The sequence below is a fragment of the Oncorhynchus mykiss genome, chromosome 15 (assembly GCF_057628025.1).
Source record: "Oncorhynchus mykiss isolate SJ-2025 chromosome 15, ASM5762802v1, whole genome shotgun sequence".
Taxonomy (NCBI): Eukaryota; Metazoa; Chordata; class Actinopteri; order Salmoniformes; family Salmonidae; genus Oncorhynchus; species Oncorhynchus mykiss.
Window position 1 is genome coordinate 50,721,354 of NC_143036.1, and position 23,472 is coordinate 50,744,825.

The window sequence follows — 23,472 nt, forward strand, 5'->3', positions numbered from 1 at the left end:
AATTTGGTATAGAGCAGACCTAACTCACACCATCATATTAATCAAAACAGGAACATTTTATATTTGGCTAGAAATTGAAAATGAAATTATCTTAACAGAGAAAAATGTCCTCCTTTTTGCTACCTATAACCCCCCACTAGAATCCCCATAGTTTAAAATGAAGACTGATTTCCCCCTCCAGGATGGAGAAGCTATCATTTCCAGGGACATACTAGTCTGTGTTGACCTAAATGCCAGAACGGGACAAGAACATGACACCCTCAGCACACAGGGGGACAAACGCCTGCCTGGAGTTGACAGCATTCCCTCCCCCATATGCCCCCTAGGCACAACTATGACAACATAACCAACAAAAACGGGTCACAACCTCCTGCAGCTCTGTCGCACGCTGGGTATGTACATAGTCAAGTGGTAGGCTTTGAGGGGACTCCTATGGTAGGTACACCTAGAGCTCATCTCTTGGCAGTAGTACTGTAGACTACTCTTTCACTGACCTCAATCCAGAGTCTCTCAGAGCGTTCACTGTCAGCCCACTGACACCTCGATCAGATCACAGCAAAATCAGTCAACTTGAACAGAAAAATAATCATGAGGCATCAAAGTAATATTAAGAAATGCTATAGATGGAAGGAATATAGTTTCAAAACATACCAAAAAACAATTCTGCAACAAATTCAATCCCTTTTAGACAACTTCCAGAACAAAACGTTCAACTGTAATAGTGAAGGTGTAAACTTGGCAGTAGAAAATCTCGGTCTGACCTCTAAGCTTCCCTATCAAATCTAAAAAATCTCAAATAGAAAACTCAAGAAAATTAACGACAATGACAAATGGTTTGATGAAGAATACAAAAATCGAATGAATTAATTGAGAAACCTGTCCAACCATAAACACACAGACCCGGAAAACCTGATGGTGAATCACTAAAACAACACAGAAATACACTACAGAAAAAGGAACAGCACGTCAGAAATCAGCTCAATGTAATTGAAGAATCCATAGACCAAACAATTCTGGGAACATTGGAAAACACTAAACAAACAACAAGAATTATCTCCCCAAAATGGAGATGTTTGGGTAAACCATTTCTCCAATTTTTTGGGGCTCTATAACAAAGAACAAAAACATATACATATACATGATCAAATACAAATCAATTTAAGACTACCAGAAGCCACTGGATTCTCCAATAACCTTGAACTACAGGACAAAATAAAAACCCTCCTACCCAAAAAGGCTGTGGTGTTGATGGTATCCTCAATGAAATGATCAAACATACAGACAGAAAACTCCAATTGGCAATACTAAAACTCTTTAACGTCATCCCCAATATTTGGAACCAAGGACTGATCACCCCAATCCACAAAAGTGGAGACAATTATGACCCCAATAACTACCATGGAATACGCGACAACAGCAACCTTAGGAAAATCCTCTGCATTATCATTAACTGCAGACTCGTACATTTCCTCAGTGAAAACAATGTACTGAGCAAATGTCCGTGTTTTCTAACAGTTGTAATACTGTGTCCACCCGTGGTGGTGAGAAACTGTTAGGCTTGCAGAAAATTATGAAACGTGTTGCAGATTAAACAATGTACAGTGGGGCAAAAAAGTAGTCAGTCAGCCACCAATTGTGCAAGTTCTCCCACTTAAAAATATGAGAGGCCTGTAATTATCATCATAGGTACACTTCAACTATGACAGACAAAATGAGGGAATAAAATCCAGAAAATCACATAGTAGGATTTTTAATGAATTTATTTGCAAATTATGGTGGGAAATAAGTATTTGGTCAATAGCAAAAGTTTATTTTGTAATGTCTATTATTTTGGAACTTCTGTGAGTACTTTTTACTGTTCAATTTTATTGTTTATTTTACTTTTGTATATTATCGACTTCACTTGCTTTGTCAATGTAAACATACAGTTGAAGTCGGAAGTTTACATTTAGGTTGGAGTCATTAAAACTTGTTTTCAACCACTCCACAAATGTCTTGTTAACAAACTATAGTTTTGGCAAGTCAGTTAGGACATCTACTTTGTGCATGACACAAGTAAATCTTTCCTACAATTGTTTACAGAGATTATTTCACTGTATCACAATTACAGTGTGTCAGAAGTTTACATACATTAAGTCGACTGGGCCTTTAAGGAGAATTTTATCTAAAGTTCCATGCATAACACTTGAATTTATCAACATTTATAATCAGTATTTCTATGAATTCACGTGGCTCTCTGCAATATCACTGCATGTTTTGGAACTACTGAACATAACACGCCAACGTAAAATAAGATTTTTGGATATAAATATGAACGTTACCGAACAAAACATACATGTTTTGTGTAACATGAAGTCCTATGAGTGTCATCTGATGAAGATCAAAGGTTAGTGATTCATTTTATTTCCATTTGTGCTTTTTGTGACTCCTCTCTTTGGCTGGAAAAACGGCAGGGTTTTTATGTAGTTGGTGGTTACCTAACAATCGTTTGTGGAGCTTTCGCAGTAAAGCCTTTTTGAAATCAGCCACTGTGGCTGGATTAACGAGAATTGTATCTTTAAAATGGTGCCTAATACTTGTATGTTTGAGAAATTTTATTTATGAGATTTCTGTTGATTTGTATTTGGCGCAAATTCATTGGCTGTTGGCGAGGGATTCTGCTAGCGGAAAGGAGTTCTGGTCCTACACAGGTTAAACAGCTTGGAAAATTCCAGAAAACAATGGCATGGCTTTAGAAGCTTCTGATAGGCTAATTGACATCATTTGAGTCAATTGGAGGTGTACCTGTGAAATCATTTCAAGGCCTACCATCAAACTCAGTGCCTCTTTGCATGACATGGGAAAATCAAACGAAATCAGCCAAGACCTCAGAAAAGAATTTGTAGACCTCCACAAGTCTGGTTCATCTTTGGGAGCAACTTCCAAACGACTGAAGGTACCACGTTCATCTGTACAAGCAATAGTACGCAAGTATAAACACCATGGGACCACACAACTGTCATACTGCCAAGGAAGGAGATGCGTTCTGTCTTCTAAAGATGAACATACTTTGGTGCGAAAAACACAAATCAAACCCAGAATAACAGCAAAGGACCTTGTGAAGATGCCGGAGGAAACAGGTACAAAATTATCTATAACCACAGTAAAACGAGTCCTATATCGACATAACCTGTAAGGCCGCTCAGCAAGGAAGAAGCCACTGCTCCAAAACCGCCATAAAAAAGCCAGACTACGGTTTGCAACTGCACATGGGGACAAAGATCGTACTTTTTGAAGAAATGTCCTCTGGTTTGATGAAACGGTTTGGCCATTATGACCATTGTTATGTTTGGAGGAAAAATGGGGAGGCTTGCAAGCCGAAGAACACCATCCCAACCGTGAAGCTCGGGCGTGGCAGCATCATGTTGTGGGGGTGCTTTGCTGCAGGAGGGACTGGTACGCTTCACAAAATAGATGGCATCATGATGACGGAAAATTATGTGGATATATTGAAGCAACATCAGTCAAAGTTTAAGCTTGGTCGCAAATGGGTCTTCCAAATGGACAAAGACCCCAAGCATACTTCCAAAGTTTGTGGCAAAATGGCTTAAGGACAACAAAGTCAAGGTATTGGAATGGCCATCACAAAGCCCTGACCTCAGCCCTATAGAAAATGTGTGGGCAGAACTGAAAAAGCACGTGCGAGCAAGGAGGCCTACAAACCTGACTCACCAGCTCTTTCAGGAGGAATGGGACAAAATTCACACAAACTTATTGAGGGAAGCTTGTGGAAGGCTACCCAAAATGTTTGACCCAAGTTAAACAATTTAAAGGCAATGCTACCAAATACTAATTGAGTGTATGTAAACTTCTGACCCACTGGGAATGTGATGAAAGAAAAAAAAGCTGAAAATAAAATCGCTCTAGTATTATTCTGACATTTCACATTCTAAAAATAAAGTGGTGATCCTAACTGACCTAAAACAGGGGATTTTTACTAGGATTAAAATGTCAGGAATTGTGCAAAATGTATTTGGCTAAGGTGTATATAAAACTTCTGACTTCAACTGTACCTAATTACATTTTGGAAGCTAATAGATTGTGTTTAGTTAACAATTACGATGTCTCATATTTTATCAGAAGATACTATTAACACGTACATTTGACTGGACACCCAAGATAGGCTATGGCCCCCCTCTCGAGATGGTCTCAGTTCGGTTCGCTTCAGGGGCTCTTTTGAGTGTTCACACTGAACGAAAAATGTACAGAGTACAGAAAAATTTGCTTAAAGGGACCAAGTGTGAAAACACCATTAAAATATGACAGATTGTTATTTTAAAAGAGGACTATATGTGAAAACACCCTTACTTACCGAAAGGAGCTTCCACGTGATTGGACGAACATGGCGCGGAATTCCAGACCAGCTCAACTTTCGTAATTCCTCTGAAAGGGGAACAGACAGATAATTACATTATGACATTTTCAAAGAACATACAAGACCACTGAGATTCTTTGCCTGCAGAAAGCAAAAGAAAAAAGACAATAATTGAACACACACATTTCATCAATTACATATTATACTACAAAACCTTAGGATACAGATACACCTAGAGCATCAGCCTAAGACATTTCTCATATTTCCTGGAAAGACAGCGCCATGCGTAGTTACTGTGTAGCCTATTTCCCCCAAAGACTCCGAATTGCCTGTTATCCAACACATACATACACCGTGATGCCAGGAAATGAACCCAAAACATATGTTGGCTCTACAGGAAAACATATTTCCTTGAAAGACAACACCATGAAGCGTTCTGATTTGGTGTAAATTTTCCCCCAAATTCCCAATATCCTACACATGCAAATGAATTTCAAATCCAAAGCTTCTCCTCTGTCTCTGACATCCATAACATTAGCATTTGACGGGTTTAAAGAGGTTTCCCACCACATGGTCAGGAGGCCGCCTTCTGGGGCCCACGAGCGTTAATGTGAATCAATCTCAGAGATGCAAATTGGACTTTTAAATTGGAAAAGAGGGGCTCCCCCTGGGTCTATAAAACCACCAGAAAATATTGTTTATGCTGGATTCTTCATATTGGCTGTGTCCCAATTGGCCACCTATTCCCTATGTAGTGCACTTTTGACCAGGGCACATTAGTGCTCTGGTCAAAAACAGTGTACTACTGTATATAGGAAATAGGGTCCCATTTGGGACGCACCCGTGGTTTAATTCTGGATTCTTTCACATAATGTCCACTGCATACTTCAAACTCTGCGGGAGTGGGCAGTGCTATTGGCCATGGTAAAGAGTAGTGCACTATAAATGAAATAATAGGGTGCCATTTGGGACACAGACAAGGCCTTCACCTGTGTCATTCAACCATAGTTCACCAACGGCCATGCATCCAACTTCGCTTCAGCCCAACCAAAGTTTAGGACTGCATCATTAACATTCCGTCTGCCTATTCCAATCAAAATTCCACACAAATTCAACAAGAATCTCTTCAGTGTAATTGCATATTGTGCATTGTCTCGCTCGTGTTAGGAGAGCGGGGGGACTGATGTGTGTAAATGAGATGACAACGGCAGGCAAAACAGGTCAACGCCCCTCCCGTTCTCCCTCTGACTCTTCCTTGCTCTCCATCTTTCTATCGTTACCTCTCCTTCCTTCCATCCCTCCCACTCTACCTACCTCCATGTAAAAACGAAAGCATCTCTGACTCAGGCCTAAGCTCCCATCTCCACTCTTGCTCAGAGCGCTGGCGCAAAACTGGTATAACACAGCGGACATGTTGATTTGTTCCAAATTACTGCCGGAAAGTTCTAAAGCAAACGCAAGACAGTATTGTGTTAGTGACCGATATTGCAATGGGAAATGTTGGCCCGTTCTAAACTTAGTCCATTGGCTACATCGAGTGTCCCCTTACACAACTACTAATACGTTGTATAGCCCATCACTACTGCTTTGTATACCATCGCCACTTAGGCAAGGCTACATTCTGAGCATGTTTGTTTTTCATCCATTTACCCTTTTATTTATCATTTTCCTTCCCAATGAGATTCAAAAACCTTTTTCCAGAAGAGAGCAAAAAGCCAGAAATCAAGCATTCACTATATAAAGCCTATAGGATATAAAAATTGTTCCATATTACCTCTCCGTATCTCCAGGGCCTCTGGTGAGGTACATAGATTCTATAATGAATCACAGCCCACAGCACACTATGGTCGCGTCCCAATAATCTATCCTTCTTCCTGAACTGTGCAATCGTTCACTACTCCCCACATGTTTAAAAGGACAGAATTGGTGTAGGCACAGGCTATAGTTGGTTTCCGTATACCGGTCATATCCTTTCAAATCCATAAAGCGATGTGAACAAGTGCACACTCTTGTTCACACTTCAGGAGGAAGGAGATTATTGGGACGCAACACATCAGTATGGAATCGCACAGCATAAAGCTTTTAAACAGAAGCCCCGAGGCTCCCTAGCAGGTAGAGACAGGAAATGTATATAGTTATCAGGACGTAAAGCATACGCCTTCTTGAAACACTAATGCATATATGCACCATTGAAACCATACCGTCAGGCCGTAACAACGCCTGGTATGGCAAATGCACCGCCCGCAACCACAGGGCTCAGAGGGTCGGTGCGGTCTGCATCACCGGGGGCAAACTGCCTGCCCTCCAGGACATCTACAGCCCCCGGTGTCACAAGAAGAACTAAAAGATCATCAAGGACATCAACCACCGAGCCACTGCCTGTTCACCCCATTATCACCCAGAAGGCGAGGTCAGTACAGGTGAATCAAAGCTGGGGACGAGAGACTGAAAAACAGCTTCTATCTCAAGGCCATCAGTCTGTTAAATTAGCCATCACTGCTCGGCCTCCACCCAGTACCCGGCCCTGAACTGTACTGTCACTAGCCGACTGCCACCCGGTTATTCTACCACGCACATAGACTGCTGCCCTATGCACTGGTCACTTGTTTAAATAAGGTTTTAGTTATTTCATATGTATATACTGAATTCTACGTCAACGCCATCCTTTTCAACAATTGCTGTATATATACACACTATCCTATCCTACGTATTCTACAGGTGTGTGTGTGTGTGTGTGTGTGTGTGTGTGTGTGTGTGTGTTTACTACATGATTCCATGTGTGGTATTTCATAGTTTATGTCTTCACTATTATTCTACAATGTAGAAAATAGTTAAACTAAAAGGAAAACCCTTGAATGAGTAGATGTGTCCAAACTTTTGACTGGTACTGTATTTGTACTCCATTGCTCGTCCTAATATTACATATATTTCTTAATTCCAGTCTTGTACTTTTAGATGTGTGTATTGTTAGATACTACTGGACTGTTGGAGCTAGGAACACAAGCATTTCGCTACACCCACAATAACATCTGCTAAGTATGTGTACGCGACCAATACAATTTGATGGAGATGATTTGAATGGCATGGGCTTGGTAACCCAAACCTAACCTTCTAGAGCCACAGGGCACCTGTTGGGAAGGAGAGGAGAGGCATGATGAAATGATGCAGAAGAAAGAGGGATGAGAGAAGACTGGGGGACGGGGGAGTGCAAGGGGGGGGCAGAGGGAGGAGAGAGAGAGAAGGAAGGGAGCAGAGAAAAAAAAAAGAGGTAGATAGACAACAGTGGAGGGAGAACCACACCACATTCACAGTTACACTGAGGTGGCAGCTTTAACGAACCAAGGCTTTACAGGGAGGGAAGAAACGTAATAGGGAAAGGAACCCACTCAATGAATTAAATACAGAGCTACTCAACGGTGTCTCTCCTCAGTCTGCACTCTGCACCTTCGAACCCTCATCTGCGCCGTCAGCCGCATTAATTGATTCATTTATCTTACTAGCCGTTAATTAAAACTACCTGTTTCCCAACTGACATTAATCTCACAGTGGGGAGAGAGAGTCAGACACAGACTTACACACTCGCTCTCCTCGGGCGCTGATGACCTGGAAAGACGACCGTTCTCATGGCCATACGTGCAAGGCTTCTGTGTTTGGGAGGGCTGGAGGTCAGACATTTACCTGGCACCAATCTGGCCAGCGGTGTGAGAGCATCTGCCCGCTGCAGCCATACATCACAGACGGAACACCACGGGACGTGACGGAACACGCCCTCTGTGCTCGACGCATTCTAAAACACTACTCGAAAAATCTAAAACTGGGGAAATCTCTAATGACATTCTATTCACGCATAGGGATTAGGTCAACAGTACATGGGTACCTCTGGTTGAAAGTAGAGCACTAATGGTTAACATGAGTGCACTATAAAAAGGTAATAGAATATGATTTAAGATGTGGTCTGCGTGCCCCTTCAACATCCCATCCCGAGCTGACTCAGTCAGTGCACGGATGAGGAAATGCCATCCGGAGCTCCTGCTACACGGAGAAAAAAAAACACGACCTTGCTCAGTTTCCTCGAGCCTGGTCTTAAATTGCAAATGCCGTTTCATTAGTGGCCGTCTCGTTTCTCGGAAAACACCGCTTTTTCAAGAATATATATATATCACTTGTTCATTAGAATAAAACAGCAAAGCCTGAAACACTAGTTGAACAAGGTCCCCCAGGGACATGGACCCAGGGCTAAATCAAATCAGAAGTCTCAGAGCCCTGAGTGAGATTATGAGGAAAAGCACAGTGTGAAGCACGCAGTCAGTCAGTAGGCATTGTGTCTGTGAGCTATGAGGGTAATCTAAGAGAAACCGAGAAAAGGCATATCCTAGACAGGGTGACACAGGCCGAGTCAAATAATTAAAGCCGAATGCCAATTAAATGAAAACGCCAACACAGACTACTAATGACAAATAGAATATCCCGTAGGCCTATTTCTATAGCAAAGACACTGAAAGTGTGTAGACCTGGCTGAAAATGAACTTTAAAACTGCAACAATATGAGGGGTGTAGAATTGCAGAAGGAAAGCAGCTTTAAAACAAACCGTCATGTTCACTAAATCCTAGGGGAAGCACTGTGTTGCATCATAGAACCTCTGCCCCGCGGAGGTCACTTCCTATCCCAGACACCTTGTCCTTTAGACTACTGGGTTAATGGTTTATTCATGAGCTCACACGGGATAGGCCTTGTGGCTACAGTACATTTTCGCTTGTGGCCGCGCCGGTACTTCGTAACACCGTGTGTTTAAGCATTTTAACAGCTGTATCCCTATGGGAGAAGTTGAAGTAATGGATGCTAAATACCTTCAATATTGCAATGTTTATAATGTACGGTACAATCCCAACACAGATTGTGTCGTTCAAATCTCCAGATGGAGAGTCAAGTGCTTGGATTTGAGTCCACATCCTGTGTGTGTGCGTGAAAGAGGAATAAAAAAAATGGTTTTGTTTTTTTTAAAGGCAGAGAAAGACAGGCCATTTATCAGGAAAGATGAGAGCTGTCAGTCTGTGTGCTGACTGAGTGAGGAAGTGATGGCAGAGGGAGGCAGACAGTTGGCAGGCCGGAGCCATGCACTAGTCAGACACGACTCAGATGGAGGGGGCAATGGTGCGAACAGACAGCCAAGAGGTCCTCACACACAGCTCACATTCATAGACACACACTACAAAACAAACACTTCCTTGTCGGTGTCTGACATAGGCCGAGAAAAACCATAAAGTGATAGGCTATTTCAGACAGTGACAGCAGATCCCGTAGGCCTATTCCTATCATGGCCGACAACAACCCAATAAAGAAATTAGAGCTAAGCCTAACTCCACATCCCGAGCAACATCCTGCTGCACTCTGTCTCGTGTAGTCCTGTAAAACTAACGCGGAGAGGCTACAATATTCGTGGCAGACAGATCCCCATTTCTTCCAACGCAGGGAGCCCAAGACAACATCCCCAGCAGACAAACTAGGGCCTACCACCACATCATCCCTATCATGGCTAACAAGAATGCCATCCGGCCTGACGCATTTATTCGGCGCTGTAAAAGTTTTAGCTGATGCTCTAAACCTTAAGCACTGAGTCTGTCTGTGTGAGAGACAGAGTACCGTGCTGTTAACTCAGGTAAAGGACGAAGAGACAAGCAGCTGGTGACGACAGGCTCGTGAACTAATGGGAGTCCAGTAAAAAGATACTCCTCCGTATTACCACCTGGCTTCTGGACGATGAAATGTAGTCTACGTCCCAAATGGCACCCTATTCTTCCCTATAAAGTGCACTACTTTTGACCCAAGCATATATGGTGCACTAGGCCCATATAGGAATTGGGCTTCCATTTGGGACGCAGACATGGTGAGATATAGTGCTGGTGACTGGGAAGTGAACGGTACAGTAAGGACCCAGTCAACTCCCCCTAGCCCGGCCTCTCAAAGTCACTGCCGAGAGAGGTGGTCGGCTTCTTAAACTGATTGCATTATAAATTCCTCTGCTTCTTATAAATTATCCTACTTCACCCGTGAAGTTAACGTACAATATTCTAATTTCAGATGACACTTTTCAAAACCAACTTATTTAAACTTCTCCCTAAAGTCTCTAAAGTGTGTGTATGATGCCAGCTTTTTAATGAGGCTGAGTAAAAATGAAATGTTTTAAGGTCTAAAATATACTGTAGACGAAGTGGCAGTTTTGAGTGCAGGGATTATGAAGAGGCCCCCAGATCTATATATTATTTGTGATTTGGTTCATGGGGAGTTCATACTCCTGGGAATACAAAGTTCTGCCAGGCTGCCACTGTAATCTAGTGAGTCATACTACCACTGTCAAGGCATCCGCATGCTTCCCAGCCGAAACAATTCGGAGGAGTTTGCGCATACAAAGTATTCAGACCCTTTGACCTTTTCTAGATTTACGTTACACTCTTATTCTAAAATAGATTAAATTGTTATCCTCAATCTACACACAATACCCAATAATGACAAAGGGGAAAAAATGATTGAGACATTTCTGCTCATTTGTTTTAAAAAAAATATATAAAACTGAAACACACATTCACATTACATAAGAATTCAGACCCTTTACTGAGTACTTTGTTGAAGAACCTTTGGCAAAGATTTCAGCCTAGAGTAGTCTTGGGTATGACGCCACAAGCATGGCACACCTGTATTTGTCAGGTTCTGTCAGGTTGAATGGGGAGTGTCACGGCACAGCTATTTTCAGGTCTCTCCTGAGATGTTCGATCAGGTTCAACTACGTGCTCTGGCTGGGCCACTCAAGGACATTGAGACTTGTCCCGAAGCCCAGCGTTGTCTTGGCTGTGTGCTTAGGGTCGTTGTCCTGTCGGAAGGTGAAACTTCGAACCAGTCGGTTGCTGCCACTTGAAAAACATCCCCACAGCATGATGCTGCCACCACCATACTTCACAGTAGGGATGTTGCCATGTTTCCTACAGAACGTATGCTTGGCATTCAGGACAAAGAGTTCAATCTTGGTTTCATCAGACCAGAGAATCTTATTTTCCATGGTCTGAGAGACTAGGTGCCTTTTGGTAAACTCCAAGCGGGCTGTCATGTGCCTTTTACTTAGGAGTGGCTTCCGTCTGGCCACTCTACCATAAAGGCCTGATTGGTAGAGTGCTGCTGATTGGTAGAGTGCTGTAGAGATGGAAGGTTATCCCATCTCCACAGAGGAACTCTAGAGCTCATTCAGAGTGACCATCGGGTTCTTGATCACCTCCTTGACCAAGGCCCTTCCGGCCAAACCGAGCAATAGGGGGAGGTGAACAGCTCTAGGAAGGGTTTTGGTTGTTCGAAACGTCTTCCTTTTAAGCATGATGGAGGCCACTGTGTTCTAAGGGACCTTCAATGCTGCAGAAATGTTTTGGTGACCCTTCCCCAGATCTGTGCCTCGACATGATCCTGTCTCGGGGCTCTATGGACAATTCCTTTGACATCATGGCTTGGATTTTGCTCTGACATGTACGGTCAACTCTGGGACCTAATATATAGACAGGTGTGTGCCTTTACAAATAATGTCCAATCAATTTAATTTACAACAGGTTGACTCCAATCAAGTTCTAGAAACATCTCAAGGATGATCAATGGAAACAGGTTGCACCGGAGCTCAACATTGAGTTTCATAGCTAAGGGTCTGAATATTTACGTAAATAAGTATTTTTTAATACATTTGCTAACATTTTCAAAACTGTTTTTGCTTTGTCATTATGGGGTATTGTGTGTAAATCGAGGAAAAACACGTATTTCATACATTTTCGAATGAGGCTATAATGTAACAAAATGTGGAAAAAGACAAGGGACCTGAATACTTTTTGAATGCACTGTATATTATGACAACGTTTTGTGACATTCTTGTTAGTTTTGGACTTCGGTAAGGTTTTTTTTGGCTGTTTGGGCTCACAAAAACATTTTGAGGCAAGCCGAAGTCTACATCCCTTCATCTGTGATTGGTCAACAGTAGTGATTCTTCATTAAAGGGAGTTCAAAGTCCATGATGCCCAGCAACAGCCCCAAAACATTACTGCTCTAGAGGAGATATGCATGGAGGAATGGGCCAAAATACCAGCAACAGTGTGTGAAAACCTTGTGAAGACTTACAGAAAACATTTGACCTCTGTCCTTGCCAACAAAGGGTATATAACAAAGTATTGAGATAAACTTTTGTTATTGACCAAATACTTATTTTCCACCATAATTTGCAAATAAATTCATTAAAAATCCTACAACGTGATTTTCTGGATTTTATTCCCTCATTTTGTCTGTCATAGTTGAAGTGTACCTATGATGAAAATTACAGGTCTCTTCTCTTTTTAAGTGGGAGAACTTGCACAATTGGTGGCTGACTAAATACTTTTTTGCCCCACTGTATAACTGGCATGAACAGGCAAAAACAACTGGTATTGGTGACAAAACAGCTGACTGTGTGCCAAGTAATTACGCACAAAGGAATTAGCAATCAGAAGAGGGAGACAACTGGCACTTAATGGCCTGCCTGGCGAGACCTGCCACAGTAGAGCAGCTTTAGGCCTAGGGCATCACCATGAGACATAATCATCACAGTAGTTGTCATTTAGCCTCTGGTCTCAAATGACCACTGAGGTGTGAAATAGTGTACCACACCAGACAGACACTTCAGCTGCTATAGTGGTTCAACTCTCCAAGACGGAGATGCTGTTTCTGTTTTTTGAGAGGGGAGTGTACACAACGGAGAGATGCATCAGAAATTCCATTCCCCGTACAGATTTTAAAAAAAATACTAATTGGGTTAATAGTTGACATAAGAATTCAATTGAACTACAGAATGTCGTGGCTGTGGTGGTAAGCCTATAATATTGGGAAATGGCTGTGTAACAAGATTGTCAACTGTAACTGTGGAGACAGAGACAGGGACAGACAGACCGAGACAGACAGAGACAGAGAGACCGACAGAGACAGACAGGTGTAAGAAGAGGCAGAGAGAGAGAAAGGTAGATATGCAGAGAAAAACGATAAGTAGCAGCAGTAGCGTTTAGAGGCTGCAGCAAGAGAAGGAGTTCCATAGATCAGCAGCTCCCCCAACTGTAGCAGGCAGAGAGAGGCAGATGAAAAGAGATGGAGAGAGACACAGCAGAAAGAGAAGAGGTAGAGTCAGAGACTAACAAGAGGAAGAAAGAGGGAACGCAAGTCAGCAAAAGAAAGGAGAAAGGGCAGAGAGTAAAATGGGAGTGTATGTGGGGAGGGAGGGGTTTAGTGTCCAGGGAAGATTGCCAGGGATGAAGTGAGGTAGAGTAGGAGAGAGAAAGTCTAAGCAAGGCCTAATCAGAGGAAAGAGCATCGCCATGGAAACGGCTATGTTTCCGCCATCAGAGAGAGAGGTAATTGGCTGGTGTTCGCCGCTCTTAGTCTCTCAAAATAAACTGTAAAAACTGATGCTGTGACTCGCAAAATTCAGCTCACACAACTACACGCTGGCATCTATACTATGGTTTCTGAAAAGACTCATTAAAAAGCAGAAGGACAGGGATAAAATATACACTGTTCCAAATGGTGCAGATCAAATGTTTCAGTCAGAAGGCAGGGAGGGACAGAACTAGCCAAACTTGCCTCTTTCAAAGTGGTTAAATTTTATCGCAAGAAAGGACATTAGATTAAGATCATGAGTCACATGTGTCTGGAATGGCAGTCTATTTGTCATAGGCCAATATTCCACAACTTTTGACCAGGTGCCATTTCAAAATGCAGCCCATGTACAGTATCTTTATCAGTTATCAGTCATTGCTTAACTAGACCCCTGCCTGAGGCCAGGCCAAAGCAGTATCAATGAGTTAGCCAGCTAGCTCTGATAAGAAAGCTAAACAAGCTTTTTTTATTATTATTCTTATTGTTTGAGGAAACCTTTGTTTTGAAGCTAATTTAATGCAATTCTACGTAGCTTAACCAGACTCATGATTTATTTTAGGGAGGCTATTTTATCATAATAAATAATGGAAAATAAAAAATAAAGTGCAGACCAGATTTGACCAAATTTTATTCTGCAACCAAATATGTTTTATGATCATTTATATTAACCCTCAATTTAATTACAATACTGTTCAAAGTTTGGGGTCACTTAGAAATGTCCTCGTTTTTGAACGAAAATCACATTTTTGTTCATTAAAATATCAAATTGATCAGAAATACAGTGTAGACATTGTTAACGTTGTAATTGACTATTGTAGCTGGAAAGAGCTGATATTTTATGGAATATCTACATAGGCGAACAGAGGCACATTATCAGCAACCATCACTCCTGTTTCCAATGGCACGTTGTGTTAGCTAATCCAACTTTATCATTTTAAAAGGCTAGTTGATTATTAGAAAAACATTTTTGCAATTATGTTAGCACAGCTGAAAACTGTTGTTCTGATTAAAGAAGCAATAAAACTGGCCTTCTTTAGACTAGTTGAGTATCTGGAGCATCAGCATGTGGGTTCGATAACAGGCTCAAAATGGCCAGAAACAAAGAACTTTCTTCTGAAACTCGTCAGTCTATTCTTGTTCTGAGAAATGAAGGCTCTCATATGCAAGAAATTGCCAAGAAACAGAAGATCTCGTACGCTATATACTACTCCCTTCACAGAACAGCGCAAACTGGCTCTAACCAGAATAGAAAGAGGAGTGTCTTATCCGATGTCCTGTGTGAATTTAAGTATGCTCTCTCTAATTCTCGCTCTCTCTCTCAGAAGACCTGAGCCCTAGGACCATGCCTCAGGACTACCTGGCATGATGACTCCTTGCTGTCCCCAGTCCACCTGGCCGTGCTGCTGCTCCAGTTTCAACTGTTCTGCCTGCGGCTATGGAACCCTGACCTGTTCACCGGACGTGCTTTCTGTCCCAGACCTGCTGTTTTCAACTCTCTAGAGACAGCAGGAGTGTAGAGATACTCTGAATGATTGGCTATGAAAAGCCAACTGACATTTACTCCTGAGGTGCTGACTTGCTGCACTCTCGACAACTACTGTGATAATGATCATTTGACCCTGCTGGTCATTTATGAACATTTGAACATCTTGGCCATGTTCTGTTATAATCTCCACCCAACACAGCCAGAAGAGGACTGGCCACCCCACATAGCCTGGCTCCTCTCTAGGTTTCTTCCTAGGTTTTTGCCTTTCTATGGAGTTTTTCCGAGCCACTGTGCTTCTACACCTCCATTGCCAGCATGTAATGGTTATGGGTTGCACCACCATCCCTTGTTAGTAAACACACGCGTAACGAACTTCATTCTCGCCATTGACCGTCAGAGTAGTTGCAGTCACGCTTGTTACGCACAGCAGTGTTGTGGAAAGTAGTATTTTGGAAAGTGTTTTTTCAACGATTTCATTGAAGACATCATGGCAAATAAATCAGGAAAAGCGAAGTCCAAGTCTAAGTATACAGATTTGCACCAGATTATAGAAGAGATTGATCGGGAAAGTGAGACAGATTTTTTGTTTGAGGAATCTTTGAGTGAAAACAGTTATGATTCAAACATCGAGGAGCTGTTTCTGCAAGGACAGGACGTACTTCTGGTTTGGTAAGTGCTAATGCCGTTTTATGAAATATAAACATATTATTTATTTTTTGCAAAAATATTTATTTTTTGTTTTTTTGCAATGAAATGTGTGATGAAATGTGTAAAGTACACATTGCCTATAGTGTGTGTGTGTGTGTTTGTGTGTACGACCCATAACCTGTGTGTGTATGTATATATTCCATGTCAGATATATATATTTTCAATTTTTTATTCAAATGGAATGGAGTAGAACAGCAAACACACACATGGCCACTGCACGTGCTACTCCTCTCCATTTCCATATGAAATAGCCATTGGGTGCTGTTGGGGGGAGGGCAGGCCCACAACACTGGCCGGAGTTGAATGGAACAGCACTTTACCTTAGTGACTGTTCCCTCTGCTCTATACAATACATATGTTTATTTTATGTGATGATAAATGGCTCATACAATATAAATATTTTTTTTATGATTTCTTTCACAGTGATAGCGACTCCGACGGGAAGCCCCTGGTGCTAAGGTGCCCATCCCCCACTGAAGCGGGTTCATCCATCTGGACTCCTGCTGTCTCCGGCTCCACACCTACCCCCGCCTGGCCATCTAGAGGTGTGAAGACAGTGACAACGAAGCGGAGGAGGGGAAGTGTGGAATCTGCTGGCAGAGAGGTAGAGGGGAAATGGCACTCCTGGAGGAGGATGTGGAGCCACATCCTCCAATATTCTGACCAAAAAGGCCACCAGGACCTCAGCTCGACATGACATCAAAATACAGCCCCATGCAACTTTTTCAATTGTTTTTCACCCCGGCAGTTGTTGATTCCCTGGTGTGTAATACTAAACAAGTATGGGGCTAGGAAGCAAGCAGGAAAGAAAGAGGCATGGAAGCCCATTTCCATGTCAGACCGTTTCTGCTACTTTTCACTGCCCCCCCACCCCACTGTCATGTCCTCTACAAGGTTTTTAAATATCTCACGGGCGCTTCACATCAGTGACCCAGAAGTTGATGAGAATGACAGGAGAGGCACCGCAAGGTTTGACAGGCTCTGCAAAGTCAAACCTCTCTACCCCAGCATGGTTGAGGCCTGCAAGATCCATTTTCAGCCCGCCCAGAACTTGTCCATAGATGAGAGGATGGTAGCCTCAAAGGCCAGAATTGGCCTAAAACAATACATGCGTAACAAACCAACTGTGGGGGGTTCCAAGTGGGGTTCCAAGCTGTTTGTTTTGGCTGATTCTGTGTGTGCATACACATGCAATTATTTTGTCTAAGAGGGGAAGAACACTTGTGCGACTGGTAAAGGACTTAGCTATGACTCTGTTATGGAGTTATTGGATTTTCAACTGCTGGGGAAGGGTGGACAAACTCTTTGTGGACAACTTTTACACAAGCCCTACCCTGTTTGCAGACCTGAGGAAGCTGGAGGTGTGGGCCTGTGGCACCATTCGGACCAACAGAGTGGGCTTTCCGAAGACCAAGGTAAATGACATGCCTAAGCGAGCTGAGCAGGGTACCATGCGATGGATCTGTGAAGATGGCCTGCTGTTTGTGAAGTGGATGGACACCAGAGAGGTGGTGATGTGCTCCACTATCCATAAGTCCTTCAGTGGCGATCACGTCGTCAGGCGTGTGAAGGACGCTACTGGGGCATGGACCACCAAAAATGTCCCCATTCCTGCAGCCATCAAGGACTTCAACAAGAGCATGGGAGGTGTAGACCTATCAGACGCACTGATAGGGTACTACAATGTTCTACATACGACAAAGAAATGGTACAAGAAATTGTTTTACCATTTCATTGACATTGCTGTGGTGAATTCCTTCATCCTGCAGAAGGAAATGGCGAAGAGCTGTGGACAGCCCCCCATCTCACAGCTAGCCTTCAGGGAGCTGCTCATCCGTGAGCTTGCTGGCTATATCAGAAAGTCCACTGCGTCACATTCTGCCCCCTCTACCTCCGCCAGCTTTACTCCTGCCTCCAGTGGTGTTCATATGCCACAGTTCATTACTGCAGGCATGACTGTGCCTCAGGGCCAAAAGGGCAAAGCATGGAGGCGCCGTTGTGTTCTGTGTCGCATAAAGTCCCCCATCACCTGCACCACTTGTTCAGTTTGCCTCTGCTTTACATCAGAAAGAGACTGCTATGGGACATAGCACAGGCAGCAAAATATTGTGTAGAGGACTTCCAAAGGGTCTACCCCTGTTTTTTTTTTATGTTTTTTTTTCTAATATTTTTTTTAAACATTTTTATTTAAAAAATTGTGTTAGAATTGCTTTTTGATATGTTGTTTTTAGTTATAGGTCATTTCACCAATTCAGCCACTTGGGTACATTTGGGCAACTTGTGTGGGACACCTGGGTGACTTCATGCGAAATGTCATGTAGCTCACCCATTCCTGAAGTTGTCAGTCTGAAACTTTTCACACCTACAGTTGCCCTCTTGTATTATCCATCAAAATTATCTCCAGCATCCTATTCTAGTACATGTGAAAGATGCTACAACAATAAAAAAAACATATGCTCCCTCTTTCTCTTTTCTTCCACCAGATCTACTGTGTTATATTCTTCTGCATTCAATTAACCTCTTGAAGCTAGGGGGCACTATTTTTACGTTTGGAAAAATAACGTTCCCAAAGTAAATGGCCTATTTCTCAGGACCAGATGCTAGAATATGCATATAAATGACAGATTAGGATAGAAAACACTCTAGTTTCCAAAACTGTCCAAATATTGTCTGTGAGTATAACAGAACTGATATTGCAGGCTAAAACTTGAGGAAAATCCAATCAGGAAGTGCCCCTGTTTTTGAAACCTCTATGTTGTTATGCATCCCTATTGATATCCCCATTTAAAGGGATATCAACCAGATTCCTTTTTCTATGGCTTCCCTAAGGTGTCAACAGCCTTTAGACATAGTTTCAGGCTTTTATTTTGAAGAATGAGCGTGAACAACCACATTGCGAAAGTGGAGAGGTGGGGGCTCTCAGAGTGAGTTGTGCGCAAAAGAGAAAGGTGGCCATTGTTACTCCCGGTCCTAGTGAAAAGCCAACTGTCCCGGTTGATATCTTATCGAATAGATATTTGAAAAACACCCTGGGGATTGATTATAAAAAACGGTTGACATTTTTCTGTGGACATTATGGATATAATTGGAATTTTTGTCTGCGTTGTCGTGACCGCTCTTTCCGGTGGATTCCAGCGCATAACGCACCAAACTAACGGAGGTAAGCGTAATCAGGTGCGTGTACTTACTCAAGATTGACAAGTGCTCCAAACAAAAGACAATTAATAAATTGACAACTCGTAATGAAATAAACCCAAACTTTATCACGTGTAGACTAGGCTCTGCAAACTACATGTCCACTCCTACAATGACAACAGTAAGGCTGTAATAATAATATTTGAATGCATTAACAGAAATTACATAACCAAACAAGTAACGTAGATTCAAAATGATGTTAATTAACAGTAAATGTACAACAGGTGATATGCCACCGCTGCGGCCTCCACAATGGATTAGTCCACTCAGACAGGCATGAATGAGACAGGTGTCTCATGCCAAATATTGTATATATTCAGTACCAGTCAAAGGTTTGGACACACCTACTCATTGCAGGGGTTTTCTTTATTTTTACTTTTATCTACATTGTAGAATGTAGTAACCCAAAAAGTGTTATACAATATTAATATTTGAGATTCTTCAGTAGCCACCCTTTGCCACTGCTCAATTAAAATAAAAAAAACCTTGGTCAACCAACAGCCTATCGACCAAACAATCAACTGGTCAACTAAATAGGGTCAGCCCTAAAAATGAATCATAGAATGTTGTTTTTGGGACATGATGAAAACATTAATACACGTTAATAATAGTTAAACAGTTAACTAGCCGGGCGACAAGATGTTTTTTTAATTCGCTACCAAGTTAGTTTGTTCTGTTCACTATTATATTTTATAGTCTAGGACTGCCTGCTGCTGCAATGTCCGACTGTCTCTCTCTCCACTTGAGAAACAGCCCAATCGTTTTACATGCAGGTAATGAGCGCACTCACAGAAGCGCTAAAGTGTCATTCCGATCCTGGCTGATATGTTGATTTTTATGCGATTGATAAAATATTTAAACTGTGCCTTAATATATTACATTATGAGAAATTATTAAAATCATTTAAATGACTTTTCAGAGAGAGCAGGGTGGGGGAGAGACAGGTGACAGAGTGAGAAAGAGTGAGAATGAGAGAGAAAGATCGAGACAGCAAAAGGGAGACAGATAAGAGGCTGTGAATGAGATCCAGTCATATTCTCACTCTCAGTGATGATAAATGGGTTTGGCCTGCTCTTGCCATGGTCTTTGTGGCCTTAGTGCCGTAAAGCCTGCTCTGTTCCGCTCGATCAGCCTGCCTACCTCTGTCAGGTTCACTGCTCTGTCTGGAGAAACCCAGAAATCCTGACATAAACTGCTCAAAATAAAACACACACACACACACACAGAGATGGCTGATGAATGCTTGAATTAGAAACAAAAACTGTAAATATTGCATCTGGAATAACCAAAGTACCTGATTGTCACAAAGATTTAGAAAAGACAATTAAGAACAATTATAGAAACTGGGAATGGAAAGGAAAAGAGTGATTCATTTTTTAGGCCTAACGGTTTTAGCCTCGCTCTATCCCATGCCAAGCCCATCTTCTAATCGTTAAACAGGTGAGAGCAGAGAGTGGAGCAGGCAGTCAGTTGTTCACACACACACACACACACACCTCTGGATACAAATCCCAACATGGAGGGCTAGAGCCACAAACCAGGCTGAAATCCATCAGGCTGAAGAAAGAATGAAGCGCACACCTTCCCTGATACACACACATCCCCCAACATCAAGGACAAGAGTCAGGGGTCGTTCTACACTAGAGGGCAGCGTCTCCCGGGATTGATAGCTGTGTGATTGAGAGAGGGATGAGTAGATTAGTTTTGAGCGAGAAAGAGCGACAGAGCGAGAGAGATGGAGGTTTAAGCGAGCGCTGTTGGTGGTGAGAGGACTGATAAATGGCTATGTAATTCTACAGATGCTGTGATGAAAAAAGTAAGATGTCGCCAACAGAGATGGTCGCCTCGCTTCGAGTCCTTAGGAAACTATGCAGTATTTTGATTTTTGATTTCTTACATTTTTACCCAAGAAAATCGTAAGTCTTATTACATATAGCCGGGAAGAACTATTGGATATATGAGCGGAGTCAACTTACCAACATTACGACTAAGGAATACGACTTGCCCAAAGATGATCCACTGTTTGGACCAGCACCCAAGACAATGGACCTAATTCCAGAAGCCGGCCCAAAACAATGGCGCTGCAGAAGGGACAGACGGAGCGGCCTTCTGGTCAGGTTCGTAAACGTGTACATCGCCCACCGCTCCCGAGTATACTACTCGCCAATGTCCAGTCTCTTGACAACAAGGTAGATGAAATTCAAGCAAGGGTTGCTTTCCAGAGAGACATAAGAGATGGTAAAATCCTCTGTTTCACAGAAACATGGCTCTCTCGGGATATGTTGTCGGAATCTGTTCAGCCACCAGGCTTTTCCATGCAACACCTCTCTGGGAAGAGCGGGGGTGTACGCTTCATGATTAACGACTCATGGTGTAATCATAACAACATACAGGAACTCAAGTCCTTTTGTTCACCTAACATAGAATTCCTCACAATCAAATGCCAGCTATATTATCTCCCAAGATAATTCTCATCAGTTATTGTGACAGCGGTGTACATTCCCCATCAAACAGACACCAAGACGGCCCTCAAGGACCTTCCCTAGACTCTAGGTAAACTGGAAACCCTATATCCTGAGGCTGCATTTAATGTAACTGGGGATTTTAGAACAAATATAGTGCAATTGTGTAGTGCAATCAATATGCTGATAGAATTTGCTTTGCAATACACTCAATCACTTTTCTTCACAAGCATTTAGCTAAAATCGCATTAACATCTGCTAACCATGTGTATATGACCAATAAAATTTGATTTGACGTCACAGAGGGGAGACCAGGACAAAAACCAGGTCGGCCACCTCAACCACAGGACAACACACCCATCCATCTCTGTCAACAGGCTCTCTCTTTCTCTCCATCAATCGATTCGTCTCCCTTACCCTCTGCCAATCTCCCTCTCTCTCGCTGTCTGTTTTGCCCTCTACCTCTGTGTCTCTTAATTATGGCCTCTGAATTAAGTTCATATTTCATCGTTGGCATCATGTGTCTGGCTAGTCAGCTTGGATATGTAATAAAGCAGCGACAACTCCATTTAAAAAGCAGATCCCGACTGCTGGCCTGGTGTAATCACTGTTGACAGACTTAGAATCACTGACTGTACCCTGCTGCTCTCCCCCTAGCCTCCACCTCCCTCCCCTCAGGAGTCCATAATAATACACAGATGAAGACATGTACTGATATATGGATGGCTTTAAATCCTCTTATGACCTCAAGATAGCGCCATACTGGATTGCCGCCGTTTTGCAAGCGTCGACAGAACTTTGACACTTTGTGATTATTTTGCCATTTATTTTTACTCTATTTTCACTAAATAAATCCGTTATCATTTCTTACTCTTGAACATCAGATCGGCGGTTACTTACCCCAATTCCGATGGTTTTAGCGTTGAAGTATGGTACTGCCATGATCCGAAATAATACCATGGTATTGCCTTCATTGAAATAGCATGGTTTTAAAACGGCATTATACATATGGTACCATCTTTGTGAATTATGCGTTACCGTAGTACAACGGCAGTACAATGCTTTAAATAAATAAAACGCCTCAAGGTCAAGAGGTTGGTTGGTATTATACTGATGAATTCATATACCAGTATGGTCAGAGGCAGGATACTATTGTTGGTCCTAGTTTGTCTCTAAGGGCAAAGAAAAAAGGAAACCGTTGCTGTGAAAAAGGGAAACAGTTTCTGTATCAATAGTACAGTTTTATTGCTCATGTTTGGGTTCCCCGTGTTGCCAACTTGAAATGTGGGAGAATGTGAGATATCTGGTAGCCTAATCTTCCAAATTTTGTAGTCGTTAACAGTATTTAGAGTCAAGGGGTGTTGTGCTTCTTTTGGCCCACAGAGAGAGCTGCTCGCTCTAGTGGTTGCTTCACGCACTCTCACGCTACACTGCCTGGTTAGTGAGTCAGTGAGAGCCAACTGAAAACTGAAGAGAACACCACCAGATAAACAAAACGTTTTATTTTTACAGCTAAGGGGTGTTCTAATGCACAACACGGAGTGCCTGGATACAGCCGGCAGCCGTGGTATATTGGCCATATACCACAAACCCCTGAGGTGCCTTACTGCTATTATAAACTGGTTACCAACAATATTAGAGAAGTAAAACGCATGTTTTGTCATACCCTTGGTATACCTAAGCAATAAGGCCCAAGGTGGTGTGGTATATGGCCAATATACTACAGCTAAGGACTCATGCAGACAGGATATTTTCATGCAGACAGGATATTTTCATGCAGACAGGAGAGTGAAGTCGGGGGGGGGGGGGGGGGGGGGTTGCCTCTTCAAGTACAACTGGTGTG

General features: G+C 42.5%; 1 protein-coding gene across 5 annotated transcripts in view; it reads right to left on the minus strand.

The window, feature by feature from the left end:
• Window positions 1–23,472, minus strand: part of tbc1d22a (TBC1 domain family, member 22a) — a 180,902-nt gene that overhangs the window by 146,240 nt on the left and 11,190 nt on the right. For 4 of the 5 annotated variants that reach the window (XM_036944449.2, XM_021563375.3, XM_021563377.3 and 1 more), the window contains exon 6: window positions 4,352–4,422. In XM_036944449.2, coding sequence (XP_036800344.2) covers window positions 4,352–4,422 — 71 coding nt within the window. Of the gene's footprint in view, window positions 1–1,742; window positions 4,229–4,351; window positions 4,423–23,472 lie in introns of those variants that run through there. The other variant, XM_090200233.1, reaches the window with a different exon arrangement.